The sequence below is a fragment of the Cajanus cajan genome, chromosome 2 (assembly GCF_000230855.2).
Source record: "Cajanus cajan strain Asha chromosome 2, NIPB_CcT2T_4, whole genome shotgun sequence".
In the NCBI taxonomy this organism is placed as follows: Eukaryota; Viridiplantae; Streptophyta; class Magnoliopsida; order Fabales; family Fabaceae; genus Cajanus; species Cajanus cajan.
Genome location: NC_138518.1, coordinates 76,917,939 through 76,937,997, shown reverse-complemented (window position 1 = coordinate 76,937,997; position 20,059 = coordinate 76,917,939). Strand labels below are relative to the sequence as shown.

The 20,059-nt window shown below is 34.0% G+C and overlaps 3 protein-coding genes across 5 annotated transcripts; all 3 read right to left on the bottom strand.

The window, feature by feature from the left end:
- Positions 1-733: 733 nt before the first annotated feature.
- LOC109801244 (DEA(D/H)-box RNA helicase family protein) lies at positions 734-5,082 on the bottom strand. Of its 2 annotated transcripts, XM_020362264.3 has the most exons (10): positions 4,205-5,079; positions 3,744-3,850; positions 3,491-3,546; positions 3,180-3,404; positions 2,769-2,975; positions 2,592-2,678; positions 2,282-2,377; positions 1,988-2,203; positions 1,500-1,682; positions 734-1,266 (listed from the first exon to the last, which is right to left on the bottom strand). In XM_020362264.3, the coding sequence occupies exons 1-10, from the start codon at positions 4,933-4,935 to the stop codon at positions 1,036-1,038; spliced, it is 2,139 nt and encodes a 712-aa protein (XP_020217853.2). In that variant the 5' UTR covers positions 4,936-5,079; the 3' UTR covers positions 734-1,035. The 2 variants fall into 2 exon arrangements, with proteins under 2 accessions (XP_020217853.2, XP_082925249.1); XM_083069123.1 differs by lacking the exon at positions 3,180-3,404 and having other exon boundaries at positions 4,205-5,082.
- Positions 5,083-5,517: 435 nt separating this feature from the next.
- Positions 5,518-9,847, bottom strand: TET10 (tetraspanin10). 2 transcript variants are annotated; one of them, XM_020362004.3, is made up of 11 exons: positions 9,522-9,834; positions 8,532-8,644; positions 8,383-8,437; positions 8,221-8,276; positions 7,265-7,312; positions 6,996-7,044; positions 6,825-6,908; positions 6,677-6,744; positions 6,184-6,309; positions 6,013-6,088; positions 5,518-5,841 (listed from the first exon to the last, which is right to left on the bottom strand). In XM_020362004.3, the coding sequence occupies exons 1-11, from the start codon at positions 9,573-9,575 to the stop codon at positions 5,776-5,778; spliced, it is 795 nt and encodes a 264-aa protein (XP_020217593.1). In that variant the 5' UTR covers positions 9,576-9,834; the 3' UTR covers positions 5,518-5,775. The 2 variants fall into 2 exon arrangements, with proteins under 2 accessions (XP_020217593.1, XP_020217595.1); XM_020362006.3 differs by lacking the exons at positions 5,518-5,841; positions 6,013-6,088 and having other exon boundaries at positions 6,673-6,744; positions 9,522-9,847.
- A 3,115-nt stretch (positions 9,848-12,962) lies between these two features.
- LOC109800869 (Nucleic acid-binding, OB-fold-like protein) lies at positions 12,963-19,426 on the bottom strand. Its single transcript, XM_020361779.3, has 14 exons — positions 19,061-19,426; positions 18,337-18,963; positions 18,115-18,251; positions 17,906-18,026; positions 17,729-17,827; positions 17,312-17,611; positions 17,102-17,209; positions 16,923-16,994; positions 16,624-16,710; positions 15,831-15,902; positions 15,596-15,685; positions 14,573-14,680; positions 14,006-14,074; positions 12,963-13,405 (listed from the first exon to the last, which is right to left on the bottom strand). The coding sequence occupies exons 1-14, from the start codon at positions 19,271-19,273 to the stop codon at positions 13,331-13,333; spliced, it is 2,178 nt and encodes a 725-aa protein (XP_020217368.2). The 5' UTR covers positions 19,274-19,426; the 3' UTR covers positions 12,963-13,330.
- Between the last annotated feature and the right edge of the window lie 633 nt (positions 19,427-20,059).

Below are 20,059 nucleotides of genomic sequence, written 5' to 3'. Positions count from 1 at the left end.
AGATATTATATTCCTCGTAAACGAATGATCCCATTACAGGAGACTCGCTTATTGGGTAGAATTTGTTTTAAAACTGATAAATACAGTTAGAAAGTGAATCTCAACAAATGGGCTCACTAAAAATGCTCTTTTGTAAACTTTAAATGTAATATTTATTGCACAATTTACTATAAACATTGGTAAAATTTATCATTTACAGAAAATTATTAAAAGTGTTAGTTTGTCAAAACTTAATCCTGATATTAATGGTAAGTTCAATAACCCATCGTAGTAATGCATCGAGAAATATTTTTCTAGCAACATATTAGAACCTATCTGCAGCAGTACAGGAAAGAACTGTATATATTTATTTTGAAAATAGAATCTTAGTTTAGATCAAATGCATGTAATAATATTATCAATGCTTTGAGTTTCATGTGCAAAAAACTCTTCACATCCTCTCGCCAGCTAGCCACTTGCTATTCATAACTTGTTTTTTTGACAGACTTGCTATTCAGACCCATGTCAGTTCATTGTAAAACAAAATAGTGTTCAATCTTTAAATACGATAATGTTTTAGCAAGATGTCCATCCAAAATGAATATCTGTGAGACGTATTTAACGCCCTCAAATGTTAGAAGCAGTTTTAAATTTTAATGCAAGACAAATCATTCTATTCCACAATCGTGCACCAAACGCTCTCAAGAACTTAATATCTGTGATTTGCATGCTTGATCAACATCAAACATTCATCTGTACCAGAAGACATGCAATTTCATTTCCAATAAACATAAAATCACGTTTTCTATTTTCTTTTCTATATTCTAAATTAAGCCAGTCGTCAATAGATGACGATATTGCTATAGTTCCTGGGTGTTACACATTGCTTACTACAATTAAATACAGGATTTAAGCGCTAACAATTGAGTAATCATGAAAAAAGAATTCAAAGACCTAGCAAAATCAAAATCGAGTATGTTTCCCTTCTCCACACTTCCTTGTCCCATGCATGCTTGCATCTCCTCATTATACCTATGTGTGCTAACTGCTGACTCATTATCTACGAATTCTAATGCCAGGAATGTCTTTCAAACCCATTTTTAATGCAGTTTTTCGGAAGAGAGCAGGAGGCCTTTGCAAACCAATTGATTCAGAAAATCGGTTTGCCAGCTCAGCTATAGTTGTCTTTTCCCTTCCAATTTCCCTAATGGAATTATAATAACCAAGCCAAGCATGATAAGCTGCTTCTTTGATGTCATTATCAATCTTTGCCATTGAGTTCTCAATCTGCAAGGATCATAGACAACAATTGTAGGTAACTAACTATGTATATCCTGGATAGCAGCCGTAGCAAAGCCATGCACAAGCACAACATAAACGTGGTAAATCTATGCAACCTTTACATTCTTTCTCTACAATTATATATGCCAGGACATGAGAAGAATTTTGAGGATCAAAATATCTATATACACCATATAAATCAAATTTTGTAGACATTAGAACGGCAAGAAATTATGTACCTTAAGCTTTGCTTGTGGATCTACATCTGGTAAGGGGAATTTCTGTAGAGGTAGATTCTTGATTTCATTTAAAAAATACTCTTCCCATGGAGCAATCAACAATATGCCATCCCCTTCTTTGCCTTCCCGACCTGTTCTTCCAAGACGATGTATGTATTGTTCACGGTCAGCAGGAATTCCTACCTGGATTCCACAACAGATACGATTAATAAAAAGTGTAGTCCCCATTATAACCACCTGGATTCAACACAAACGTTTGGTGCATGGGGCAAATAAGTAGTTCTTGATAGAATTATTGGCTTAAAATCCACCTTTTACATGATACTTTCAGCAAGAAACAATTCCCAGTCTCGTAAGGAACTTTGTTTCACTAGTACTTATTTACCATCATCACAAACAAACAAAAAGTAGAAAGAAAATTTTCAACACATTTCATGTACAGAAAAATATAAGTGGAACTGAGGAAGCACATTAAAGATGTAAGATACCTGTAGGACTAAGGTAACATCAGGATAATTCATTCCCCGTGATGAAACATCAGACGAGACAAGAATCAATTGTTTGGATTCCCTAAACTCATCTGATATACGAGTTCGATAGAGCTGAGGTTTACGGGAATGTATCTCCCTAACATTCATTTTCATTTCCCGAAGAAGGTTATACACAAGTGATGTGACCATCCCAGTTATACAGAATACAATAACCTGAATGCAAATCTACTGGTCAGAACCATAAATTATACAACAAAGCAATTTGAACTCTGAAACAGCAAATGTATTAACCTTATAATCTGGTGTTTGCATGATATGCTCCTTCAGAATATGGTGCACTAATTGTAAATGTGACTCATGAGGAGCAATAAGATAAGATTGCTTCACCTGTGACACAGCAAACCAGAATAAGCATTAATGCATCTCACTGGAAAATTTTGATACATTCATTAAAACACAAACAGTTTAGAAAAATGTACAAGAATTATAAGAATAACAACCCTGCAAGAAAAAATGTATAGCCGATGGCTCAAGAAGTCAATTGAATATGTATTTTACTTTTGCAACTTAAAAGAGTATGACAATAGTTACGGTAACTTGCCTCAACAGGAGTTTCTACACAACCCATTCCAACTGTATCAACATATTTGTGTTCCCTTTTCAAAACAAGCTGAGATACGCGACGGACCTGAATATTATTTAAGAATCAGTAACACTGTTGACAGAATAGAGAACTGGAGGTTAAAAATTAAATATAAAAATAAAAACCTAACCTAACCTCCTTTGGTATGGTTGCAGAAAACAATAAAGATTGCCTTTGACGGGGCAAACAATCAACAATTTTTTCTACATCCTTTCTAAATCCCAGGTCTAGTAAATGATCAGCTTCATCAAGTACAAGCATCTGCAAGCCCATTAACCGCAGAGATATTCCAGACTTATTCTCAATATGATCCAGCAACCTACCAGGTGTAGCAACAAGTATCTGCAAAAATTGACACAAGAAATACAGTAAACATTATGTTTCTACTTTGGGCAATCATTTTAAATTTTGATCCAAAAAATCAGTAACATCTATTATTTTTCTTTCATTTTTCCTCTTCCCCCCTTCCCTTGCCCACCAAAGAAACACTTTACACTTGGCCTGAAGCCACATGGTGGAGACAAATATTTTTATCTATTACACAACCTGGCATGGATCTGATTCAAGGCGTTTTTGGTCAACTTTAAATCTTATGCCTCCAACAAGAGTCTGCACCCCAATGCCATCGTGATATTTCAGCAAAACCTTTGCTACAGCGGCAATTTGACTAGCAAGTTCTCTGGTAGGGCAGAGAATAAGAACATATATTGGAGGCACCCGTTGAGGCTTATTGTTACTCATAGCTTTCAGAACTGTTTCAATAGCAGGAAGCTGTTTGCACTCAACATCATTGATAGAAAACAAATTCAAAACAGGATGAAAGTGTGTTAAAAGAACATAAAAGAACTAGGGTGTACCAAAAAAGCAACACTTTTTCCTGTGCCAGTTTTAGCTTTGACTGAAGCATCCATGCCTGTAATGTAACATAACTAAAAACATCATGAAAATCAAATTCAACAGTTATCTTAGACTAATAGCAGAACAGCAATAACAAGCAAAAGTACTATAAGGCATCAACTTTTGTAAGATTAACTAACACCTAACAAGTGATAACATAAAAAAAAAAAACCTAAGTTGTGGAAATCCAATGAAAGAAAGAGGCAAACATACCCTCAAGGCAAATAGGGAGGCTAGCCTCTTGTACCCGTGTCATATGAACATAACCAGCTGAAGAAAGTGCCTTGACCGTTAGCGGTGAGATACCACACTCATCAAATCTACAAAAACAAAACAACTAAATCACCATTTGCAACACTGCTGTTACACAAAATATCCAAGCATGCACATCCATCCTAGGTTTTACAAAAAAAAAAAAAAAAAAAAATCCGATTTCTGCCCCAACATCAAGGTTTTTGGGGTCTCCACAACCACAATTGTAATATCACATTCATCCATAACTTCCGGCAATATCAAGAATCATAAAACCACGACCCCAATTTAAAACCTTGTATCCGTCCATCCATACCCTTTATAATTTTCATCACCACCCTCCCAAAAGCCTATAAGTGAATGGCGAATCCATTTCCTACTGCAAGCCTTAAAAAAGAGAATCCATGTTAGTGAAGGAATACCTCGTGTCGCTGAGGATGCTTTCATTGCTTTGTTGCTCCTCACCCTGTTGGTCCTCAATCTTGCTCAACTTCCTCTTAAAAAGCTCATACTTAATAAACTCAACCTCTTGAGATGGCTTGGGCACAACCCTCCTCTCTCTCTTGACATCATACTCCCCCAAGGAAGCACTGCCACCCATCTTCGAACCGAATTCCACCTCACCCTCACTCTCACTCTCGCTCTCAGTGGAGGAATCATCACTACCCTTTCGCCAAAACCTAAACTTTGGACCCCCAACACGCTTGTTCCCGTTCCCAACCTCGGGAACAGAGCAGTAACCCCTGGAATGCTTGGTGGGGACACCGAGGTTCGGAGTCGGGGTGAGGGGGCCGTCGCGGTCGTTCCAGAGGTCTTGGGCGCCGTGCCTGAGGAAGCGGTCGGCGAGGGCCTTCACTTGGTCGGTGGGGGAGAGGGGGCGGTGGGTGGCGGCGGCGGCGGAGCGGTGGTCGGGGGAGAGGGCGGAGCGGATGTGGGAGCGGATGCGAGCCTCGTAGAGCTGCTTCTCTTGCTGGATGAGACGCTTCTGTTTGTCTCTGGCGAGCTTCTCGTGCATGCGCTTCCACTTCCACTTGTTCACGCCGCCGGGGAAGGTGCGAGGACCGCCGCCCATGCTGCGGACCGCCACCCATTTCCAGCTGCACACCGCCTCCCGCGCTGCACTGCTCCCTTCTCCGAGCATCCAACCCCACATTGCTCTTCCAAGACAAGGGTTTTACAAATTACTAGGAGACTATATTAACGTCATTCAATAATAATAATTCATAACACCATTTTTAGTTTTTCTTTTCCCCAAATTGTGTTTAGTGAGATTGCACACATTACGCATCTGTCACATTATTCGTGTTATGTTATTTAATTTACATCAACTTACTATGTAAGGTGATATTGCAATATTTGTTATAGATCTCATATTGATCGGTAACATGAATTAAATGGTATATATAGAAAGAAGTTTAAGAGAGATTATTATAACATCTCATTTCAACTTCTTTATTATATAATTTTTTTTTTTGAAAAAAGTATTATATATTTTCATTTAAAACTGATTTATTTCATAAAATTAACATTTTTGCTATATTTGAATAGAATTAAACATCTTTTTCAGCTTACTTAAACAAAATTTCATTTTAATTACAATTGATTATAATAATAATAATCAATTATTAAAATAATGTAATTTTTAACATTTTTCTAACATTACAACCTTTCAACTTTGAGACCGTGCTTAGTGCAAATAAAAAATATCAGCGCAATAAAATGATAAAGATAGTAGTATTAACAAAACCTGAATGTGTAGCTTGTAGATATTGCTAAACATTTTCATGTCATCGTAATCGTAAGTTTGCTAATTTTGGATTTTCTATTCACATCAAATCAAATAATGACATTAAAGATATTAACAATTCAAGTCATGATGTTCACAAAGATTACACAACTCATCACCTAGAGGTCCCATAAACCACAATCCAGTTAGCCCCCACACATTGATCTCCTCTTCAATAATTTCAAAAACATTTGATGATGGGTGCCTTCAAGCTTTAGAATGGTTCCTGGCAGCATTTCGTCTTGCACAGCATCCCACAAAGTATATAATCGACTGGCATTGCACAAAACAAAGTTACATAGAATCAAGGCATCAATAACCTTAACAAATTCTTTTAACATGTTTGTTGTTTAAAATCTCAATTATTCATTGAAAAACAAGGGTGGATTGAACACCTTATTTGATTGTTGTAATCTTAGAAAAGGAAAAGAATGTTTGTCTTACCAAGACAACGAATAGAACAACATTAAATATTGCAACAACTCTCCACTCGGTTTTCATGTATTGTGCCACACCAGCCCTGGAATCAAGATCGAGGTAAAAACAATCATTGGCAGTGAAACAATTTCCTCATTTACAAAAACAGAAATGGAGCATGTGCATGTGCATGCTTACTTGCAAGAGTCACAATCATAGCATTTGATGGCCCGAGAATTTTTGTACCGTTTGCAGTCATTGTTTTGACTTACTGGATGAAATGTCAAGTCATAGTAGGATGCATTTACAGCAGGATATCCACATCTAAGTCACATTAAAACCGCAACTTAAAACAATATCATATAGGTGCACTGATTTTCTTATCTGAAAAAATAAACTATAATACTCTATTGAAATGCATTTTTGAATAACTATTATAAGACCTGATTGAATAAATTTCTCTAAAAACACTTTTAGAAGAAAAAAACAAAAAAGAAAAGTGAAATAAGCTTCTTCATAAACTAATATTAACTTATACATAAGTTATAAATAAGTTTTTAGAAAAGTTAATATGAGAGAATTTCTTCAAATTAGCTTATGTATAAGCTACGTAAAAATTTATTTTATTTTTTAAAAGTGTTTATTCAAATAAACTCAACTTATAAAGAAAGAGCCCGAGAACTGAACCTACTGGGAAGGTGGTCGACAGCAGCCAGCCTCAATTGGCGTCAATTTAGCTGATTTATATTGTTTAAGAGTCTGCATAATAGGAAGATAGGAAAGTGTTGTGTGTAGAAGATAAGAAAATTAAATTCAGTAGAATAGTATAGGCCACACACCTTGTATTTTTTGGATAGGTTATTGCAGTCATCAGATTTGACTAGACAAACCTTCAATCTCTCCCAGTTATGAGAATTGTTTAACTAAAAGAACAAAGAAAAACATCAAGCTAGTGGATGTCAAAATGTTATTGTGCACCAACAGTTCTCTTTGTCTGACAAGAGTGTTACCTCTTTATGAAACCAAGAACTAAAATCTTGAAGTTGATACTCCTTGTACCTAAGCAGACAAGAAGCTGTCATCACACCATGTTGTCAAGAACTAGAATAAGAAAAAAGCATTAACTACTCATTCATTCCTCTTATAGTCAAGTAGTCATCTGCAGTGTGTGAGCCACCGTAAATATCATAAATCCACACCGACACCGCTTCAAATATGAAGGACCACTGTAATGTCTACATGACTACATAAATGAAATACTTGACTACTTAGTCCTTACCTCAAGCCAGTCACACTGTGACCTGATCCATTATTAGTCACGATGAACCTGACACAATGGCAGAAGATTACATAAGATCCAAATGAATATCCAAAATCAAAGAAATTGATTATTGATTGGATATCAATATTAATTTGACAAAACATAAATTCACCTCTTTTTCTAATATGCCAACATAGATATTAAAACAAAAAATAAAATAAGGGCATATATTTTCATGCCTAATTCATCACTGTTCCTCCACAATCCACCACATAATAATTTATGACTTCAAGTCATGGGCACATTTTTCCTTTGCATCGAAGGTAAATAACTAAGAAAATCAATTTGGAATTTAGATAGCATGAGGTGGTACTCATTGACAACCAAACACAAGGAAGCAGTGAAGCACACTAAAGATGAATAAATAGTTTTGAAACGTGACTCATTGAGAGGAACAAACCAGGGAGGATATCCATCTTAAAATATCAAATCATCAGGAATTCAGGAGACATAGCTGCTAGAGCAACAGTTTTTTAACTCGCCATGTCTTTAATGCATGTTCTAATGCATTTCAGTTATAAAAATTCAGTCAACATACCTTATTTAAAATCAAAATATTATAATCTATAGTTTTCACAGTTTCTTATTCAAAACCAGTAATTGAAAATGATACTGATAAAAAATATCTAATAAATTATACATAATAAACTCTTGCTGTTAAAACACCAAATAAGGACTCGTTTTGCATATCAGTACCAATACCATGGACTGCCAAGCTAGCAAATTCAATAAACAGAGCAGCCACATCAACTCCTAATTGGCTTAATGAACAGACCAACAAACTCTCCCAGACTTCTTTTTACAACCAGTATATTAGACTCTAAACATAAACATGGCAGAGACAGATTGTATTTACAAAAAAAAAAAAAAAAAAAACTATACAATTCACACTGTCAAACAATCTGCATACTTACACCAATACTGTGAAGACCAGGATTCCCACCAAGACAAAGAACAGTGCGATCAGATACTGCAAGTATAATGTCAAGGATGATACAATCCAAAATTTCTTTCTTTCTTTCTTTATCAGATGTAAACATATTAAAAATAATGTATGTAATAAGGAATAAGGATACAACCCATAACAATATGGAGATGTTTTTCAGAGCACCCAAAAAGCCAACTACAGATCTGTACAACACAGAAACATGGTAGAAGGCAATGTACTAGCCGAAAATATTGAAGAAAAAAACGGCATCTAAATCATAAAGAATGCAAAGCTGACATTAAGAAAATAACTGCTCCGAGGCCTATCACAGGCAGAGTGAGAGACTTTCGGCAGCCATCATGATGAGTGCTCATCCATACTCCAAAAATTATCACAGCAATGGCCAAAAGCTGCACAAGGAGATCATGGAAACAACATCAACAATCACAAAATTCAAAAATAAAAAGAAAAAAAAAACATCATAATGTCTTATTTTGTTCTCACTTTTGGTTTTAAAATCTGGTTTCTACAACATTTCCACATTATTCAGCAATCAATTTCTTAGCTAAAATCTATTAAGTTATGAAATTTTTTTAGCGAAATAAGTTTTCAAAAACCAAAAAACAGAAACAATGGGAGATGTTTTCTCATCTTTTGTTTTCATCTTACTCAACCTCTCCCTCAATTCCAACTTTGCTTTGTGCGTTGCCTCATCGGTTATCTAAACCTTGTTTATTTGCATTTTGAAAACAAAAAAGCATTTTTTGAAAATAGAAATCAAACACACCCATGAGTCCCGATTCTTATCTTCTGTTTTTATTTATTTATTTATTTTATCTTATTCAAACTCTCCATCAATTTCACACGCTACTTTGTGGCTTGCGCCACCTTCCACAAGTAGTACGAGCAACATTGTTTAGCTGCATTTTGAAAACTAAAAACAGTTTTTTTTTTAAATAGAAAGCAAACACACCCCGAGTCCCAGTTCTTATCTTCTGTTTTCCATCTTTAGTACACAATAACCATCCAGAAAGGAAGTGATGACTGATAACAAGCAAAGTTGGCAACTAAAAATCGTATCTTTGAAACATTTTCAAGTGAAAACTAAAGTGGGGTACGCAAGAACAATAGCCAAAAACACGTGAAGTGAACACAAGACATTAGAAAAAGTAAAAGTAAGACGAAAATGACACCAACCAAAAAACCCAAAGATAGAAGAAGAAAAATAAATGAACTGAAAAACCCAAAATTGAAAGAAAAAAAAAAGTAGAAAGCAAACAGCATTACCATGGTGAGAAAGTTGATCCATCTAGTAACAAAGGTGCTAGTTCCTACTCCCATTTTGTTCAGAAGAGGGAAAACTTGAAGTTGAAATGTCTGAATATTCTGTGTTCAACTTTAAATGTTAAATTTATTCGAAAGAATAGCGTTTTGTTTGTAGCAGTTCTGGAAATAAAGACGGTTACTAAAAGGGAAGCGAATGGAATGAAGATATGCGATGAGGATTAAGGAAGGAGATGGGGGTGCATTGTGTGCGATGAAGATGCGTTGCACGCTGTACGCTACGAAATCCAACACCTTACGACACGATACCCGATGCTACGTACACTATTATAGAAAGCTGTCATTTAAAATTAAAATAAAATAAAAATGAAAATGAGGTGTCTTTAGTTATGGAGAATGCAAACCAGGGTCCAACTTGTGGTCACACACATTCCCAGTACAACGTTAACCCACTTTTCTCGTTATGTTGGTGACACTTTAAGCTGATCCTAAGATTTAACGCGGCTGCATACACAAGGCAGGATTCGAATTCCTGATCCTGACATTTGGGTTCTACAACGTTAACCCATGGTGATGTTTAACCACAACAAAGTGTAAACGATTCATTATCTCATATTTTCCTTTTAAGACATAATTCAGTTTTGTTAGCTAGTATCGAAGTCATTGTTCTAAAGAGGATAATTTTGGACAGTAGTTAAAAATAATTTTTAAATCCCAATAATTGATCGAGTGAGTAAGACGGATAAGTAATATTACAATTTGAGTTCACTCATTTTATTTTATTTTTTGAAATAAGGGAAATATAAGTGGCTCTTAGGTATTGTTGTTTCTGTTTTTATTTTCCTTGAAAATAAAAATTTGTATGTTTTAATTTAAAAAAAATGTCTTTTTAAAATATTCTAAAAAAGGTTAAAAATTGAAAAAATAAAATAAAAACATAATTTCGCTTTCAAAGAAAATGAAATATGTGCGGTGAAAATACAGTGGCATGTAATGTAATTTCATAAGACTTTGTCTTTATTACACTTTAAGATGGTGTTTGATACATTTACTTGACAATCATAATTAATAAGAATCATTAATCTTGGAGTAATGATTCTTAAAAATAATTAAATTTCTTTAGTTAATTATAAATGATTTTAAAAATGTTTATAAATCTTACTTAAGAGTAAAATATTTTTATTGTATTAAATACAAAAATAAAGATAACATAACATTTTATTTTAACTCAGAAATCTTAAATTTTCATTTCCTCTCAAGAGTAGTGTTTTAAAACCCGGATCGACCCGGCCGGTCGGACCGAGAACCGGTGGTCCAGCCGATTCGAATATGAAGTTGGATCGGTTATGCAGTCGATCCGTTTCAAACCGGATTGAACCGGTCAATTTTTCGGTTCAACCGGTGAACCGGTGGGTCAAACCGATTCAACCACTTTTTTTTTTTTAAAAAAAAATTTTAAGGGACCATAAATCACAAAAATAATAATGAAAATTGAATCTCTTAATGAAAAAGCAATGAGTCTTATTAAATATAACAATGACTACTTGTTCTAATATATTTGTTTGCAATATATACAACTTAAATAACTTTTATAGTATATTATTAATTTTAAATTATATATTTAATAATGCAATATCTATGTAAATATTACATATATTATTTTCTGATATTAATTGCAAGCATATTATATATGTACATATTATTTATATTTTTAATTTATATTAATATACCGTTTAACATGTAATTTTTTTATGTATTTTTTTACAAAATAAAAATAAAAATAATTTTGAATAAGATAGAAAAATTAAAATTTAAAATAAGATATGAATTTATTAAAATTTATAAGTATAAAATATATTTAATATGAATACTTTTTAATAAAAATAAATAAAAATCGAGTCATGCAGTTCAACTAATGACCCACCGGTTCAATTTTTGACCCACTGACCCAGTACCTTAACCGGTTCGATGACCGGTCCGGTTTTTAAAACTATGTTCAAGAGAATAATTTTGTGAAAACATAGCTAGAAACCATTCCCAATAAATAATTCTTAATTCCTAGAAAATTAAACACCAAAAATGTAGAAAATTGACTTTTCCAATATTGGTTTCCTAGAAATATATATATAAAAAATATATGCATCAAACACCTCCTAAAAGATAAATTTGTTAATTAAAAATTAATAAATGTTATAATTAATTATATATTTTATCTCATATAAATTTGATTTTATTACAATTTTTGATAATTAATTTTCTAATCAATAATTATGATTTCTTACTTATTATCTTTCGGATAATGTAAGTAATATTATACCTATTTTATTATTTTAACTAAACTTAGGTAATGAAAAATTTCTCGCATTAAATTCATATTATTTGATATGATGCACATATTTTTATAATAATAAAAAATTATGGTATTAACATTTTAATTTTTTTTATTACTATATGAATGATGTAAAATATACTCTGACTTTGTTGATGACTAATATTAAAAAAATCTGGGTTGAATACTATCCGTAGGTCTCTTCCAATTTTTTAAATTGTTAAATATGTCTATTTATAAGTAATTTTTACCTGAAAAACTCGTTACTAAATTCAAAGAATAGCAATAACTTCTTGTTTTTTTTTTTTTAATCTTTTATGGTGGTCCCAAAATTTTTTTAGGGTTCAATGTTCACGATTTCACGTATTGATACAAAGCGAGTGGAAGGAAAATAAAACTTCATAATTTGGTTCCAATATTTGATAACTTTTACTCAAGTTTTTTATATGACTAAAATTATAAATTAGTTCTTGTACTTTTTCAAAGTTGTTGAATTTGGTTAGTCAAATAAAATTTTTAATTCTTTTATTTGTTGCTTTTAATGTGACAAAAACTAGTTTCTATTCATATCCACACAAAAAAAATTGCCTAAAATAGAAGCAATGCAAATGTTAGAACTCATGGAGAAGATAATGGAGGACAAGACAGAGCAATACTTGTAGAAGAGAAAGTGAAAATGTTTAAAATAGATAAGGAGCTGCCAGGAGAGTGGGGAAAAAGGAATAGAGGTGTAAAGAAATGGATCAAACAGAAATTTCACAAAGAAAAATAAATGAGTCGGAATTTCGAAAACGAAGTGGGTAAAAATCATGAGTCAGTCCATTTTGCTACTCAATGGTCATTGCTCTCAATTGGGCCTTACAAGAAATAATCCTAAGTAAATCCATTCTAATCAAAATTATAATACCCTGCATCATCATTTAAATAGGGTTAAATTGAGTCAATTCATTTTCTTGTATCTAGTAGCTTGTGAGCTTAAAGTGAACTGAACTCAAGCTCACAAAATGAGCATTTCTTTGCTAAGTTCAAGCTAGAGCCATGCTAGCACATTGTTAGCCTTAGTTTTAAGTCTTAACGCGTGTAAATTACCAAAAGTGATTTACTATATGCAATGGTTGTCCAGGAATGGTATCAATCTGTTTAATAAACTAATTTAACCAACCTCGATTATCAACAATTTTTCAAGTGCTCGCGGTGCACAAAAACAAGAAATGGCATCACTTGACCCAAGAGAAAGGATTCGTGTTATTTTTACATGTCCTTCATATGTAACCCCTCCCTCTAACGCCCAATACCTCCCCCCTCAAAAGGTAGAAATATGCCTTTATTATATTGCTTTTTTACAACAAAGAAAATTTTGATCCTCCCAATCCTCTTGTCTAAATTAACTTGAAATGCTCCTTAAATTGCAGCCTGCACTTCCCGAACGAATGTACAATCACCAAAACGCAAGCAACAAAAGGCTTACCGTCACAATCCACAATTATTCCACTCTGTTTGCACATGTCATAACAGCTGATTTCATCCTTTCTTTATCTAAGGAAGTTTCAACTATCACCTGCCCAACATGATTTAGTGATCAGGGTTAGATTATACTATGAATGAGTATAACAATATGTGATTTCGACAAGTAATCCTCTACATTTAGACGAATAGGTATAAAAGAAAGAAAAAAAAATCAAAGAGCATATACAACAATAATACAAATATGCAAACCCACTGTTTGGTGAGACCATAGTTGGGTTGCATTTGAACATGATTTTGGTTCTCAAACCATGGTTTGAATGGAAGTGAAAAAGAAAGGTTACGTTGGTTTTCCATTGGGTCAAACCATGGTTTGCAAACTACAATACAATAGTGTATTCTATAGAACAATCAAAAGAAACTGTTTCAAGCTTTTACAATGGCACAAATGAGTAAATAGCAGGTAAGTGCGGAAATTATAAACCATGAAGGAAAATGACCTGTCCCAAAGCAATTTTATTAAGTATACATAACTTGCGAAAAATCATCTTGAATGGTTCAAGAAGAAAAGGATTATTAGTGGAAGGGAAGACATTTTTTGAATGATACCACAATTTGTCTACCTAGAAATTTAAACAGGATCTATAGCATTACCTGGGTTACCTAGAAAGTAAAACAGAATCTATAGCATTACCTCTTGTATTTTATTTCCAGATCGAGCAAGTAACTTATACTGATTCTCAAAGATGGATGCCATATAAACCTGGAACAAAGTTGGTTTCCATACAGATGAATCAAAAACTTGGTTTACCAATAATTATTAAATTGTGCACGCGAAACAAATGATAAACCAAAATAAAATTGATAAACAAGAGGTTTGGGAGAACTTAGTTTGTCGGTGTATATAGGAATGTCTAGTAAACAAGCAGTGGTTGCTCAAAACAAGAACAAGTAATCACATAATCAAAGGAAAATGAAAATGGAAACCAAACGGGATTTTTTTGACAACAATTTTCTAGCTGAATTGTAGTCAGCATTATTACATTTTCAACTAAAAATGTTATAAGAAAGTCGTAAGAAAATTCTCTGAAAGCTGATTAGTTCGAACCCTGATTAGCCTTTCACAAACAATATGAAAAATCTATAATGCATAATATATTGCTGACTTATAGGGAGTTCTGACAGAACAAATAATGAGCTAATACTCATTCAAGCAAATACTAAAGAACATTATGCAGAGGTTGAATAAACGTGTACATACCTGAAAAGTTGGAGCTAAACCAGGGCTTCTGAAAAAACGGCCTTTTGAAACAGACTGGACTCCCTCAATCTTTTGCAATTCTTCGATAAGAGATTCTACTTCAGACCACTGTCCAAAAATGAGCATAATTTGATGATTAGTCATGTCAAACCAATAATCCAACCGGACAATAAAATAAATTTAACATACTTATTGATGATCCATTGTATGGAAAGAAGAATTCTTTCTCTGCCACATCATAAATTGAAATATAAATCCAGCGAATGATTGGAATGAAAATATTAGGCAATGACAGGAAAGCAGGCATAACCAATTGGCCAATGGATTTATCATCGGGTAGAAAATAATGCTATAGAACATAACTTGCGATAACTCAATCTAGACATTGAAACCTTGCACACTCTGAAATCAAAAATAAAACTACAGTCTGCTTGATTGATTCAATTTGAAAGTCATAAGAGAAAGTTTCTATGCATTTTTCTTGCTCGCGTACCAGCATGGAACCTAGTCTATACAAATATTCTCATTTTGCCTGATCAGGACCAAAACTCAAGGCAAAATGGGTATGAGTCTCAGCACACCCCTGGTTAATGCAATACCCACCCATTATTACCGCCAAATCTCAAGGGAGTCAACTTTACCATTACTCCACATTCTTTAGTTGTAGTTTGAACTCCATTTGATTCTTATTCCCACATAAAGACTCACAAAATTATTATTACCATCAGCAGTAATGACCATATTCAGTCAGGCTGCTTGTTATTCAGTAATCTTCTCTACCAAGGTCAACCTACACTTCATCCTTCCAGATAAAAAATATTCACATACTGACCAGAAGTCCAGAACACAAACAGTGGCATAAAGTAAAAATTCATAGGGAGATTTATATACACTATAATATCAACAATATTGAGAAATAAAGTCTAACAGCAATGCGATTATTCAATCAATATAATGGGCATATTTTTTTTATAATTTTTGCTGGTAATTAAAGTGACTTCTACTTTCTCAGATATAGATTACCTCTACATCTGCTTGAGCTGCTTCCAATCTCCCATCTAAAGGGTCATGATCCCCAACTATAGCCTCTAGGGCATTCATTAATGGATCAGGCTGTCATAAGAAAATAATAATTTGTTAAATCACATAGTGTATATACACTGCTTAATCTAAGTGGACTTTGTCAAAATAATCTCCACAATTCTCCCCTGATCAAAGGAAATACTAGAAAAAGTGAATAACAACATAGATAAATTACCATGACCTCCTTTAATGATAAAAATATGCGCTCAAGAGCAAAGTTTAATTGGTAAACTTTTGCCTCTAGAACCTGGAACAAAAAGTAAACTTAAAAATAAATATAAAGACTGCAAATATCATGGGTACTCAATCAATTCCATCTATTAAATATAAAAACACTCATGTAATTCATCCAATAACTTAAGCTTTTGAAATAGTTGGTTGGTGACATGGTATTAGAGCCTCTGCAATCACGTGGTCAAGAGTTCAATCATTGTTGCCATTATTTTGTTACATTTAAGTTAAATTTCAGAACAAGGTTGTTCAGAGATGTGCAATATGAACATGTTTCAAGCCTAAAGGGCTCTTGCATGCGGTGGGTTAAAGGTAAATATAAATGTCTGGTGCACTAGGAAAAATTACTGATATCAGAAGAGAATATACAAGTGAAATGAGAGAAATACAGGAAAGATTAAGTAGCAAAAATGAAAATAAACAAAATGATGATGAAGACTTGCAGGAAGCCTGGCCTGGTCCCTCCCTCTCAATTCTACTGTGCACTCTTTTCCTACCTCTACCATCCCCACCACTGTACTTTCACTGAACAACTTAAGCTTTTGGACAGTTTATTCATGACACCATCTATGTTGGAAGCATAAAAAATAGACATCAAAGTCACAAACATGGAAGAAAAACAAATCATAGAAAAAAAGTAAACAAATTGGTTGAGGCTCACATCATTATTAATTGTTTAGTTGTTGAAAATTATTCTTCACTTTATTAATTCATCACACTGTCGTGAAGGAAAATACCTGACCAATCTTAAAATACGATGCTGGGTTCAAAGTGGCATCCCATGATAATTCTGACTGATGTATTAATGCAGAAATTCCTTCAACCTACATTAATAACACACCAATATTTAGAATTTTTTTACCACCACTATGAAGTCTGAACTATGATTCCATGAAAGAGCAAAGGTATCCGGGTGCTTAGCTCAATACAGAGGACAAGCATAGGCTCAACAAGGCACTTCCACTAGAATAAATGATGTAAGCTAAATGTTTGTAAAACTGAATTCCATAATATTGACATCAAATGCTTTGAATACCTCAACAAAAATTCCAAAGTAAGCTATTTTCTGGACACGGCATTTCACTATATCCCCAACTTGAAGTCTAGACTGCAGTAAGAAACAGAAAACAAATCAGAAGACCACTTTATTGCATTCAATCAACATCACATGCTTCACTCTAATTCAAGAAAGTTTATTGTTACTAAAGTATTTACCATGAGATTTCTCTTTTTCTCAACTAATTCTTCCTTCTCTTTTGGTCTTAGAGAGAATATGAGCTTTCTAATTTTTCTGTCTGCCACTAACACATTTGCTTTAATTTTCTGCAAAACAAAGAATAGATAGATATATTAATATTTAGATTCAAACATGGTAAAACTTCAGTAATATATTTGGGCAGTGCATTTATGTTTTGAATACCAAACCTGCCCAATAAATGATGATAAGAACTTGATTTTCTCTTGGTCATAAATCCTTAGAAGATCTTCCAATTTCATATCTGGTGAAACTTTGTCTTCAACTTTACCATCAGTCTCCCTATATGAAGGAGAATCAGGAGAAAAATTCTTATTTTCAGCATCAAAACTTGTAATAGTGCCTGAGTTTTGCTTGTACTTTGATGGATCCAAGCCCTTCTGTTTTAACCATGACTCAAAAGCTAAGAACTTCCACTTGGAAGCAAGATTACGGTATGGCAGAAATCCTACCAAGGAACCAAAAGAAACCTGTAAAATGGTTTAATCGACTTCAGAAGGAATATTTTTTTTTATTTTTTATCAAAGACTAAGAAACTTATTTTATTTACAAATGAAAGTCCTTCATACCACTTTCTAAATACTTACAATGAAACCTTTGGTATTGCAGCTAACTAGTTCCACATATTCTCTATCTCTGGTCTTAATCAAATCTTCTGCCCTGGTCCAATCAGCATCTTCGCCTTCCTACAAAATTAAAGAGCACAAAGGTTAACATAAAATTGGTTAAATAAATAACAACTTGTATAATCCATGTAATCTTACCTGGAAATCTGACTCATCAGCAACATTCGCTAAGCTGTCATTGCTTGTGTTATCTCCAAGATTAAGGGAAGCATCCTCTTCTCCAACAAATTTCGAGGTTTGTTTCACAAATTGATCTAATCTATAAAAGAAATACATTCAAGTAATGAACTAAAACTGGAATTGCAGACATAAACTATAAAGTAAACCATAAAACTATTTTCACATACCTTTTTGGCTTTGCCTGTAACGAAGCTTCCACAGACAACTCCACACTAGAATCAACTGACTTTAAATCAGACAATTGACTCAAATCAGTAGGCTCCTCATGGAACTCCAGCTCTCTCTGCTCATGTTGCTCCAGTTCCTAATTAATCAAGCATAAAATTATTTAAAAACTAGCCTTCCTCACTAACTTCTAATCGCAAGTAGCAACATAGATTAGCACCTACATCATTTGGTACCACGGCCTTCACTTCTCGAAACTTCTCTTCTTCTTTTTCCGCAGTTGGTTTGTGCGGGCGTTCCAACAATGTAAAGCCACCAATTTCACCACCTGGCTCTTCATTCCACATCTCCAACTCACCATCATCCTTCCCCTGGTCATCCACACTAGAAGTAGGCTCTCGGATGGCATCGGTATTCTTGGGAACCATTGGCCCAGGCTTCCTCAACAGTGTCATGTCACTAAACTTCTCCTTAACTTGCTCATCCCCCATTTTCAGCGACAGGTTGGGCCTCATTCTCAACCCCGACAGCGTGCCCTCATCGCCATCCTCCTTAAACACGGTCGGCTTTCGGAGAATAACATTGGGAACACTGCTTTTCCCAGCACTCCCTTTGGTATATTCGGGTCTGACGGGTTTCTTAATCTCCAATGCAGGTTTTTTATCATCAGATTTGAATTGGAACCCCTTAACAGGAACAGGACGCACCAAACCAAGGTCATCCAATTTCCTTGATGGCTTCCCTCCTTCAAAGGGAACTTCCTCCACTTCCACAACTTTACCACGCCTCTTATAAAAGGCTTTCTCAATGTCAAGATAAGAAGCATCAGGGTTAGCCTTTCTTCCCATTATCTAAAACAAGTAACAAGAATCATGATAATGGTGTATGGAACCAATTAACAAGGGTTAGCCTTTCTTAACCAATTAACAACCATAATTAGTGTTATACCTTGGCAAGGGTGAGTTTGGGGTCCTCTCCGAGTAAGCGACCGAACTTGAGTTCCATGAGGTCGTAGCTGTCGAGCTTAGGGGGTTCTTCGTCTCCTTCTCGTGATCGTGAGGCGGAGACCTTGAGTCTCTGATTCAGAGAAATGGTTCTGTTTGATGAAAAGCAATGGAGCTGGGTGAAGAATGGTTTACCGGTGATAGGAAGAGACCCCATTTTCCTCTGAATTTCAGATATTATTATAATCAGAATTGAGAAGGGTTTGATTCTTAGTTGTCTTCTCAGAGTCACAGAGAGTAGAGAGTAGAGAGTAAGAAACTGGATAGCCAAGAATGGGGAACAGAACCAAAAGGGTTATCCCCATGGACCATAGTCACGTGCCTTCTACCCTCTTTTTTAAATCAATAATGAATAATTTTGTACAAAAACTCAAATTAAAACTCTCTTAATTCTATAACTTTTTATATTACATTCATTTTAAGCAATTTTGTATATTTTTGTTACAAAGGGACAGAAACATAAATAAGTGTTCAAGAGGCTAATTTGGCATCAAAGCTCGCACTGAATGTGATTATGAACAAGATAACACTCCCAATTACGATTGGACATTAATTCACGGGAGAAGAGAATTGAGTAATTAAATCAATATTTTAGTGTAATCTAAATCTAAATTATTGTATAACTAAAACAGCAGCCAACAAGATCAGTAATTTTTAAGTAAACAAGAGAGATAAGAAACAAGAAAGAAAAATTGTGAGTAAAAATAAATCCAAAACCCTACACACAAAAAATTGGATTTATGAAAAAGTTATAAAAATATGATGTATGAATAATATTTGCGACGTCCCCTTTGGAAACTTATGCTTTCTTGGAAACTTATGCTTTCCCTAGTATAATTTGTGTATACAGGTAGTAAAAATTATGTTTTTGTATTGAACTGTATATTTTTCTATAATTTGTTTGTTCAACTTTAAGAAATAGATTGAGAATATATTGAAATAT